At 59.8% G+C, this 11,193-nt stretch overlaps 1 protein-coding gene across 1 annotated transcript; it reads right to left on the bottom strand.

Annotated features, from left to right (window-relative positions):
* Positions 1 to 424: 424 nt before the first annotated feature.
* Positions 425 to 3,728, bottom strand: ELF3 (E74-like factor 3 (ets domain transcription factor, epithelial-specific )). Its single transcript, XM_010584530.1, has 8 exons — positions 3,564 to 3,728; positions 2,661 to 2,882; positions 2,316 to 2,402; positions 2,111 to 2,230; positions 1,827 to 1,916; positions 1,059 to 1,175; positions 684 to 879; positions 425 to 545 (listed from the first exon to the last, which is right to left on the bottom strand). The coding sequence occupies exons 1-8, from the start codon at positions 3,724 to 3,726 to the stop codon at positions 425 to 427; spliced, it is 1,116 nt and encodes a 371-aa protein (XP_010582832.1). The 5' UTR covers positions 3,727 to 3,728.
* Positions 3,729 to 11,193: the final 7,465 nt, after the last annotated feature.

The raw sequence follows: 11,193 nt of genomic DNA, 5'->3' as shown, positions 1-11,193 counted from the left end.
AGCAGTGATAGGGGAGGACCCCATAGCTGTCCGATCACAGGTGAGATGGTGGTGCTGCCGCTCTTTCCCGGGCAGGAGGTGGGTGACAGCAGGAGACCTGCTGGGCTCTCACTGCGCGCCAGCTGCCACTCAAACTTCTCTTCCCCTTTGCATTTGTCCAGGCTTTGAAACAGCCAAAGTCACTGCGACTCCAGTTGGAGGTACGAATCCAGTGAGGGAAGTAACGGTTTACAATAGCCTACCGGAGCCAAAATATTAGCTTTAAACACCAGCACGCACAAGTGTGCCCATGCAAGGGTCGGAGTTCCACACGCTGCACAGCGCAGCAGCTTCCAGATACAGCCGCAGGCAAAATTTCCTATCAAGGAGCTCAGCATGGGGCTGGCCCCTAGGGGCTTGTCAGACCCCGGCTCATCCAGGACTCCTACAGCTCCTTGTTCCTGTTGAGCACCTCCTCCTCCTTCCAGCCACTGGAGTTCTTCCCAAACTTGTATACCAGCCGTCGCCCATCGACTCTCTCCAGGATCTCTCGTTTGTAGTAATACCTGGAGGAGATGGAGTCAGGGCTCTGGATGCAGCCCCATGTGCTGGGGAACTGCTGCGGGGGATCAAGGCTGAGCCCTGGTGGGTCTGACCCAGCCCTGTGGGGCAGGTCCCCCCTGGGGACAGGGGAGGGCACTCACCGCATGGCTCGGCTCAGCTTCTCGTAGGTCATGCTGCTGTTTTTCTTCTTCTGGCCCCAGAGCTGAGCCACTGCCTCCGAGCGCAGGAACTTGAAGACGCCCTCCCGCCGGTCCTCCCACTTCATCAGCCCCTCATTCAGCTCTGGGTGGATCAGGATGTCCCGGATGAATTCCCACAGGTGGGTACCTCTTGGGGCTGGAAGAGGAGAGCAAGCTGTATAGCAGGGAAGATCCTGTGGGTCCCTGCACTTTGGATCTCCCTAAACCCCCCTGTCAAGGGGCATGGCCAGCAGACATGGCCCTTCCTCCCATCTCCCCTGCATGGAGCCAAACTGGGGGAGGCAGTCCTCACTCCCGGCTGAAGGGTCCACGTACAGTGCTTGCTCTTCCGGCTCTCCAAGCAGTCTCTGCTCTCCTTGCTGAGTTTTCGGGGTCGTCCCCGTTTCCGCTTGCCATGTTTGCTGTCCCCTTTCTTGCTCCCTGCAAAGCCATCTGTGCACAGAGACAAGGGGACATGTTACACTGTGCAGAGCCTGCTGGGTTGCAGCTCCTCCCTCCCTGGCCACAGAGATGTCCTCCTCAGGAACAGAAGCACAGGGGAGAGCTGGTTGGGGCAGGGGGAGAGACCAGGGGCTGCACCCTCTTTTCGGGCCTGGGTACCAGGGAACCATTCCCCTGAGAGCAAGGTCTCCCAATTCCCTCCAGCTTTGGCCCACCTTCATCCATACCACCATGCTTAGGGCAGCATGCTGTTCATTCCCCAAACCTTGCTGCTACCTCGCACCCTCGATTTCCCCAGTATCATCGCCAGCTGGGATCAACACTGAACACAGTTTTCAGTGTCCAGGATCTCTGGCTGCAGCTCTCACCCAGCTGCCACCACCTACCCCTTCCCACCAAGCTCACTGTTGCCCTGGCTACCCCAGCTCTGCCCCAGAGCCTGCACCATCACCATGCTCAATGGAGAGAAACAGACCCATGGTGCACAGAGCACCAGCCCCCTCCCTCTTTCCCAGTGTGGGGATGGATGTTCAGGTGTTGTCCCTAAATCATTGCCAGATGGGATGTGCTCTGCAGCTGCTGGAAGTGCCCTGGAGCAAGCCCTCCTCTCCCAGCTCCGGGGGGGGGAAGCAAACAACTCACTGTCAGGGAAGAGCTTTGCTTCCACAGGGTCGAGGTCAAGGTCACTTCCACCGGAGTCCTGGGAGTTGGGGCTGTGAGACATCACAGGCCCTGAGAGGCAAAGGGACAGGGCTCAGACCACCAGCTGATAGCATCTGAAGATGCTTCCCCCTGGATTCCCACCCCCAGCTCCTGCAGGCAGCCCGGTGCAAGACCCAAACCTGCCCTTGGCGGTGGGGCAGTTCCCCACTGAGCTCCCAGATCAGCACAAGTGAAGGGACCTTTTTGCAGGGCAAAACACTGACCTGAGACATCAGAGCTGCCTGGGGACATGGCACCAGCCATGCAGGTGAAGTCTGTGGATAGGAAGGGGTTTGTGGGCTTCATGTCCTCCAGGGAGTCATTGGCACAGAGATTTCCCAGCTCTGGAAGGGACAGAGAAGGGATTAGCCCTGCCTGCACCAGCACATGGTCCCTGGGGCAAAGGCTTGGCCGGGGCCCCTCTCTTACCCAGGTGGCTAGAGTCCAGGAAGGTCTCTTGGGAAGTCACATCCTCTTTTTCCAGCAAGTCAATGATCCAGTTCAGTTCGTCAGACGCTGCAGGGGTGGGGGGACTGGGATTAGCAATGCTTATTCGGTATGGAGGGGAATGGTGTATACTGGGAGCTAAGCCCAGCCCTGCCTGGACTCTGGTCTGTGCTCCCACATCCCCCTGCGCAGTCTCCCCAGAGCAGCCTCCCCCAGGCAGCCCTCCACAGTGCCCAGGAAGCATGGGGTCCTGGGCTGGGGCGGGCGTCTCAGCCTCATGCTTCGAGCTGCCAGGCCTGGGGATGAAGGGGACATTGGGACACTCACTGATCTCATGCAGGCGGTCGTAGAGTTCATCCCCCAGGGGCCCAAAGATGAGGCGCATCTGGTCCCTGGTGCAGTGGCAGAGTGCGTGCCCATCCATGTTGCAGCAGGAGAAGTCGATGGAGCTGGCATCATACTTGTTCTTCTCCACATGGTAGCTGATCCACTCCAGCACCTGCACCTTGGTCCAGAAGTACGGAAGCTCACTGAACCACTCCGGCTTGTCTGCAAGGGATGGAAAGCAGGGCTCAGGGGCAGGGCGGCCATGCCAGAGCTGTGTGCCACACATGGGCTGCCAGCTGCAGCTGGGCACAGGGTCCAGTCCCATGGTGATCACGCAGGGCACAGCAGGCCCTGCACTTGGAGGGTTATGGGACTAACAGGCACTTAGCACCTGCTCCCAAGTCACTGGCCTCGCTCTGCCCTGCTCCTGTCCTGGGAGACAGCAACAACCTGATGCCCCCCCCCCCGGTTTCGGTGACGTTTGTCCCATCTGTGCTGGGATCTGCCCTGCCCTGCTCTGCTGGTATGCTCCCCGTGCCTCCCCCAAGGCCATCCCATGACAGTCCCACTGGTGGATTGGGACCCCCGGCACCAGAACTGTACTTCCAAACTGTTCTCCTGGTGAGCCCTGACAGCCCATCCCCTGGGACATGCTGGGGGAGGAGGGCAATGAGTCCTTCATCCTCCATGTGCATCTGATGCACTCCAAGCATGCCCACCTTGTGCCACCCAGGGTGTCCTCCAGCAACCTTTAATCCAACACACCCCTCAGGAAACTGAGGCATGGTGCAAGCTGTTGACCTCCCCCAGTAGGACTAGGACCTTGCAATGCTCTTCCAAGCCAGCTGCTCTGCCTTGCGTGCCTGCTCCCCTGTGCAGCCACCTCTGCTCCTCTTGTCCTACCTGTGCTCTGTGCCAGGGGCTGGCTAGTGGGGAGGCTCAGCCCCAGTGTGCTGTCGTCCCCGAGGTGTCCCAGCATGTCCAGGGTTGGCTGCACTTCGTCCGGCTGGTACATAGCACTGATGTAGTTAGAGAAGATGTTGCTGATCTCACAAGATCCCGCCATCAAGCTCTGTGCCAAGAGACGACAGTAAGCCCCGGCCCCATGGAGGCAGGGGGACCAAAGCCTGCAGCACCCGCAGCACCCCTGGGACCAGGCTGGGTGAGGCCGGACTCTCCCTCCCTCCACCCATCGTCACCTCTCAGGTCACTTCTGCAGAAATACCCGCCCAGCACCTGCCGGCTGGGGCTGGGGCCTGACTCACCACCGCCCTGGGGGCCGGGAGCCAGGGAGGCTGAGCCGGAGCAAACCGGGGACACAGCGTCACCGTGCTTGCAGAAGAGTCCCGTCCCCAGCAGCCTGGTCTTACCAGCCCCACTGGCAGCCAGCACAAAGGGACAGCAAGCAGGTGGTTTGCAGAGAATGGTATTGCACAGCCCCTCCGTGGGGACGGGCATTGCAGGGCATTCAGCCGTCGAATGCTCCCCCAGCCCCACGGCATAGCAGTGCTGGGGCTGGCACAGCCTGCTGCCCCACTGCCCACTGCAGGGACTCCAGTGCTGGCAGCTCCAGTCCTCTCAACCAGTCGCAAGAAGAACATCCCAGTAACTCTCCAGCCAGGAGGGGACCAAACCCCTGCCCAGCCCTCGTGGAAGAGCCAAATCTTGCTGTTTGCTTGACAAAGCTTGGGGGCTAGATGGGGGCCCCTCCAGACCGCCATCTCACTGGGCTCCCAAAAGGGCTGGCAGCTGCGGTGGGAGAACAGGCGTGCAGTGAGAAAAGACCAAGCGCATCCCCTGGCGAGAGCGAAGATGCACAGGGAGGGGAGCAAAGCGGCCATCCCGAGCTGAGGATCTCAACAGGGCCCCGGACGAAAAAGCTTTGGTACCTTCTGTGATGGCAATCCCGGGAGCAGCAGATAATCCAGAAACCAGTGAGGGGATACGGTGTGTGCCCTGCCCAGCCGCTAGCCACTGCTTATGGGCCTGGGGAGGCTGGTGCCGATGGGCAAGCCCTGCCCGCGTCTCCTCTTTTATAGCACGGGCAGCGTAACGCGATCTGGCGGCCCGAGGGGAATTCCAGCCCGAAACGTTCATGCTCCCAGATCCAGGTGATTTGCATAATATGAACCACCGGGTCCCAGCCCAGCGCTGCCTTGCCGGGAAATCTGGGTTGGCCAGTTTAATCATTGTCAGAGCCCTTGCCCTGCCGGTGCCCAGAGTTTCACCCACACCGGCTTTGTGGGGTGTTTTCTTCGTTGCTGTTTGCCTGGCTTGTGTTTGTTTGCTCGCAGCAGCAGGTTCACTCAGCTCCCGCTGGCAAGCAAACACACCCAGCAGGGCTGGAGCAGGCCCTGAGGGCTGTGCATCTCTCCCTGGTGCTCTCCCTGCGGCAAAGGGGCTGGGAACGCTGCCCTGGGCACCCACCCAGCCTTATGGCATCCCCCTGCTCAGGAGGGCAGCCCAGCCCTCGTATTGAGCTGGTGCTTGCATGGGTGCCTTGGCCACGTTTGGAGCACAGGCTTGGTCACTCCCCAGTCTGGCACAGGCACAGCTTCTCCCAAAGCGTGAGGAAGGACCCAGTGACCAAGCTGGGCAGATGCTGGAAGTGGGACTCAGGTGGGGATGGGTGGTCTGTGTGGGGAATGGAGCAGAGACAAGGCAAGTGCCAAGTATTGCTGCTCTCTCTCTGTTAGGATGGGTTGATTCTTGCCTGGGGGAGGTCTGGGACAGGCTGAAGAGCTGTGATAGCCCATTCCCTGCCATTTCACAAGTGTCTGGCACAGGCACACATGTACACTCACCAGGGACAGGTGCCAAGGGGCAAGGTGGGGTTGTGGGATGCATTTGGGGAACTACCTTCTGGTGGCTGTTGCCCCTCTGGCTCTTTGGCAGGGGTACTTGGGACCCTATCTGGGTGTGTTCATCCTGGATTTAGCCCTGTGCTGGCAGAGGACCCCCAGGCCAGTCCAAGCCAACAACTTGGCACCCATTTGCCCGGTGCTGGTACTTTGCTGAGCCAGCCTCATCCATGCCTGGCACAAACCCAGGGCACTGTGTGAGGAGGGCAGACCCTGGCATCACACAGCCACCTCTAGGTCCTTGTGTCTTCAAACTGGTGCCTGGGAGCAAACCATCTCATGTGACAAGGTGGTGACAAACTGTCGCAAATGTGGATGCCCTACCTTGGCCCGTGGGCCAGCAAGGGCAGGGTGGCTGTGTGCCCCATCCCCCTTGTCACGTCACCATGGCCTGCCATGCCATGCTGTAGCCCTGGGGCAGGCAGGGCCAGCATGCCAGCCAGGAGGCACCGGGTCACGCTAGCTGATCACCTGCCCCAGCTTCATTCCTCCACAGCAGAGTCACGAGTGCTGGGTGCTGCTGGGCCCTTTTGTTTCCTGGGCACAGCATCCCATAGCACACAGGGATGTCCCCATGTGCAGGAGCAGCCCCTGCCATTATTGCCATGGGGCAAGCCAAGACCACCAGGGAAAACACCAGTGCTGGACAGACACAGAGCCTTAAGCCTGTGTTCAGTTGGGATCTGAGCCCAGGGCTTCACTGTGCCCAGCTGGGCTTCCAGTGCTTGTGGTTAGAAACCTGCCCCTGGGGAAGCTTTTTCCACCCACTGCTGAAATGCAGGTGTCTCTGGAGCAGAGTGGGACATGACAGCTCTGAGCTGTGCCCTGGGCCACAGGCCAAGGGATGATGGGGAGGGCATGTAGCATTTAGGAGTCTCCTGCTCAAGCCCTGTCCAGACTACCCATGGCTCTCCCACCCTGGGGGATTTCATCAGATGCCTGATGGGGCTCTCTGGCATAGACCACGTTGAGCATTCCCTTTCCCATGTCTCCCTTCTCTGCAGACCCATGGCAGACCCTGAGGAAGTGCCATGGTCAGTCTGTGCTCCCGGCTTACGCCACCGATGGGAGAGGTGCCCTCAGTGGGTGACACCCCCCAGCACCTTAGGTGCGCCTGACATGCTGGGAGCCCTCTGGGTCCTCCTGGGGCTCAGTCTGCCCCCTTCCTTCCCCTTGTGTTTGGGAGCCAGGAGGCCAGTGGACCTGAGCAATCCTCCCCAACACCCTGCAGTCACCTTCTGGCTTTACTGACATGGAGAAACGGCCTTCCTGCCCATCTGCCTAACAAATGTGCCACAACCCAGGCCCTATAATGGGCCATGGGGAGAAGATCACAGTGGGGACACTCCCTGAAGATGCTGAGACACTGTGCCGGGAGCATGAGAGAGCATAAGCCTCTCCTGGGGTGTCCTCATGCCCTCCCCAGAGCCACAGGGCAGCAGCAAGCTGCTGGATGGTGCCCATGGGACCCTCCACTGCCAAGGAGCAGCCGCAGCACTGATGGGCTCAGAGCAACTCCTCCTTGAGCCTGAGGATGGGTGGCAGAGGGCTGCCACAATCTCACCGCCAGAACTGGTGGCTCCCAGGGATGTGTCCCTGCTGTCCCCTTGCTGCTGGTCCAAGCTCCCAGGGCACCTTCTCAGGCACGTGGGGAGCATGGCACAGGGTGATGCCAGCCCAGGCATGGCGTTTTGCTGGAGCAAGGAAGGGGTGATCATGAGTTTGGAGTGAGTTGGTGACACAAGGACCAGCGAGAAAAGGTGTCTGTGGTGCAGTGAGTGGCTGGGACACCAGGTGGGAGGGGGATGCTACTGATGTCACATGCCCCCCATGTTTGTTGCCCCACAGATCCTGTTTGCCTTAGCAGCACTGCGGTGTGGCTGTGGGTATGGAGGCTCACACTGAGATAAGCCATGACACAGGCTGAGGGTGACGCAGGACACAGTGCTGGAGACTGATATGGCTCTGGGCGCTGCCAGCTCTCCAGAGACACTGTTAGGGCCAGACTGGCACCGGTCTCAGGACAAGCGCTGCAAGGTGTGTTTTGAGCCCAGGGCCGGGGGGCCCCAGCTCTCACCCTGCGGTGGCAGCAGGGTGTGGGGTACCCCACGCGGGGAGCGGGCTGTGTGCCAGGAGGAACCGCATCCGGGGTGGTCGGTGCGGGCACAGCCCGTGGCTGGCGGCTCTCCGCTCAGCTGCTCCGTCCGACCAGTTTAACCAGTGCTGGCTGGCCGGGAAAGAGAAAGTGGAGGTTGCTGAGGCTGAGGCATAGCCCTGTGGAGTTGGGGCTACAGCTCGCTGCCCGCCCTCCCCGCCCCACAGCACCTGGGGCTGGGGCAGGTTGGCTGCCCAATGTCTTGGGGGGCACAGGCTGGTGCCAGCATCGGTCACTTCTGGGCGCTCAGCGGGCACCACACGCTGGCACTGGGGTCACCTCCGCCCCACCTGCATCCCCCACCCCAGCATCCCCACCTGGGCAGCCCGGGAGGGGACCCTGCTGCCCCCCAGCTCCAGCCGCTCTGCCGAGCCCCGGGCACGGCGGTCCCGCAGCCGGGGCTGCCACCTGTCGGCTGTCCCCAAGGCCACCGCTCCCCTCGGCCAGCCGGGCCGCTCCCCAGCATGGGATGGGCGGGCGCCCAGTGTCCCCAGAAAGCCCGTGTCCCCCAGGACCCCGGCCCCAGGAGAGCCGCCTGCCCCGAGGGGCGGGCGACCGGGCAGGGGTGTGGGCAACCACCGCGGGCAGGAGGCACCCAGCCCCTGCCCCACAGCACCTTTCTGCAGTCCCTGGGCCCCGCCAGCTGGGGGAACCCCGGGGGGTGATGCCATGCTGCAGGGTTGGGGATGCTCTGACTTCTGCGGGGGGTGGCTGCCACTCTGGCTTAGGACTGCCCGCTTGGGCCCCTTCCCCCCCCTCCTCCCCAGGAGAGGGGCAGAGCCAGCCCGGGCGAGTCTGTGCTTCCTCCACCTCAGCCCCTTAAGTCTCCCCCAGTGCAAACATCTGCCCTGTCTGCTGGAGGACTCAGTGCCTGTAAGGCTGCAGGTCACCTTCTCACAACACACGGTAGGACCAGAAGGGCTGTAGCAGCGTCAGGTCACCCAGCCTTTCCCCCAGCCCCTCTGCCAGGTGCTTCAGGATGGGATGGGTAGTTCCTGGCTGTGCTCTTCCCCTCTTCAAAGCCATCTCTGCTCCCTCACTTCATCTCAGTATGTTTTATTTGTGAAGATAAAGAGGCAAGGAACAAACACAGCCATTGAAAAAACATGTACATCATGAGACCGAAATAACTTACACTATTTACAGGAACACATCAAGGTATAAAATATATGTACACACCTTGTCCTTTGACAAACTCAGACTGCTGGGCTGGGCTGCACGACCCAGCAGAGAAAAAAAGCCTTCACAAGAGTTGGCCTCTAGAAAACAGCTCCAAGCAAGAAAAGGCACCTGCTATTTGCCATACTTGTGCAGCGGGAAGGGGTGACAGAGCAGGCGCCACAACACTGCAGCTGCTGAAACCCTGTCACAGGGCTGGACCGGAGGGTAGTGGGTGGTCCCAGGACATGGGCGTGCAGAACAGCTGGCAGGTACCAGGGGCAGAGCTGTTATGGTTGAGGGGACAAGCCCCTGGGGGAAGGAGAAAGGTGCAGGGCTGTGCTTTTCTGGGGGTGAGGCTCAGGAGGCCAGGCCAGGGCCTGGGGGATCAGGGCTGTGCTGGGCTCCCTCCCACTTACAGCTGGAGCACCATGCAGCACATGGAGGGACCAGGGGTCCCATTCCCTCCCCAGGAAGGTGAAGGAGGCTCAGAAAGGGCATGCAGCCTGCAGTACAGAGTAAAGCCCCAGTGAGCTTGCTGAAAAGCAAGTGGGAGCCCTGTGCTCTGCAGGGATTGTACCTGGACCCCATCCAGCATGGGGCAGGGGAACGACTGGGATAGGGACACTAGGAGAGCATCCTGGGGAGCAGGCACTGGTTCTGCAGCACCAAGGCAGGAGGCAGTATCTGTGACCCCAAAGCAGCTGTGCTCAGAGGTGCTGGGGAGGACCAATGTACTTGGGGGGACAGGACTCTGGTGCTCCAGCTCCTCACAGCTGGCCAGACTGAGAGATGCACCACCAGCCTGGCATTTTGTGCTGTAAGAGTATAGGTGCCAGGGAAGGGGCAGTGTCCAGGCTCCCTGGGTGGGCTCACAGTGCTTTTGGGCTCCTGAGTCATCTCCACCCCTTGTGTGCAAAGCTCAGCTCTGGGCCAGCACTACACCCTCAGCAGAGGCTGGAGCTGGCTCCTGTGTGCTGGAGGGAAGAGACCCACAGAGCAAGAGTCAGGGCCTGGGACAAAAGCATCACCCAGAGATTTGATGAAGGGAAGGACTTCCCTGCACTGCAGGTATCATCACACCCTTGGTGCAAACCAAGGCACCCAAGGGTGAAGCAAAACGAGGTGCATGGTGTGAAGGCAGCTCCAAAATGTCCCTGCAATAGAGGGGCTATTACAGGGGCTCAGACACCACAAGAAGGGACTTTTAAGCTATGCAGCAGTGCAAGTCCTGAGCCCCAGGGGAGCACCCCAGCACAGTGCAAAAGGATTAAACACCTCACCTGCTTCCCCTGGCAGGCAAACAGCCCTCACCATCATCCCTCAACCCACCTCCACCTTGGTTGTCCAAGCCCGTGGCCCCAGTCTGAGCTCTGAAGGACCAGAATCCAAGGGGCCACTCTTGCTAGACCACCTGCATGTTAGGACTTTGTGCTTTAGTGCTTGGGGGAACCTGCCCCCCCCCCCAACCCAACAGTGTGGCTCAGAGCTGCGCCCCTTCCCAAACCCCATTGTGCTAGGGGAGTGGAATACAACCCTGTGTTGGCTCCCCAGCCCCAAGTAGGGGGTAATCTGGGGGCTCCAGGGCTACCCGGGTTTATGTTCAGTGCCTGGGACAGGATGTAGATTCAACTATATTTTGGGGATGAAAAAAATCAAACATCACACACAAGAATCAGCTTCTCTCACACATCGCCTCCATCCTGGACAAAGGCTTTTACAGCACTAGTTCCCGCTGCTTGAGGCTGCCACCAGATTACAGCAGGCTCTGGGAAATTGGGACTAGGACCAGCCCATTCCAGCAGTGTGCTTTGCATGGACATTTCCCAGACAATAAGAGCTTCATTGCATCCACAGAGAGTATCTGAGAGACCAGAGGCAGGAATACAGGCTGAGCTGAGCCTCTCAGAGGTCCCTTTCCATCCTTCAAAGGGACAAGAGGGACCACTTCCAGACTGCAAATCAACCCAATAACTGACAGCAACAACACCAAGCTTCAGTCCAAGCACCCCACCAGCAGCAGGAGCAAAATCTCAGTGTTGTGACTCAGTTGGGGGATCCCACTACAAAGGTGGGAGCTGGGAACACAGGGGAGAGCAGGATGCTGGTCCTGCTGTGCTGCGCAGGAAAAGGCAGGAAGGGGAACACAAGGGGCGGCTCAGACATGCAGTGAGGTGGGGGTGAGGCCACATGTCCCCAGGACGAATTCAAGTGTCAAAACCATAACAATAACAATAATTAAGAGAAGAAAAGACTAAAAACACAAACTCCCCACCCTATCCCCAAAACGAAACCCAATGACGACAGCACCCAGCTTGCACCATGAGGTAGCTAAACCAGATCAACACCCAAGAAACTC

Source organism: Haliaeetus leucocephalus, unplaced genomic scaffold (assembly GCF_000737465.1).
Source record: "Haliaeetus leucocephalus isolate CR32 unplaced genomic scaffold, Haliaeetus_leucocephalus-4.0 Scaffold1000, whole genome shotgun sequence".
Lineage (NCBI taxonomy): Eukaryota > Metazoa > Chordata > Aves > Accipitriformes > Accipitridae > Haliaeetus > Haliaeetus leucocephalus.
This window is presented reverse-complemented; position numbering and strand designations above follow the sequence as displayed.

Coding starts and splice junctions, on each gene's coding strand:
- ELF3 (XM_010584530.1), bottom strand. CDS start 3,726: ATGGCGGGATCTTGTGAGATCAGCAACATCTTCTCTAACTACATCAGT. Junction 2,403..2,660: donor CGACCGCCTGCATGAGATCA/GTGAGTGTCCCA, acceptor CCACCCCTGCAG/CGTCTGACGAACTGAACTGG. Junction 546..683: donor AAGCTGAGCCGAGCCATGCG/GTGAGTGCCCTC, acceptor CATCTCCTCCAG/GTATTACTACAAACGAGAGA.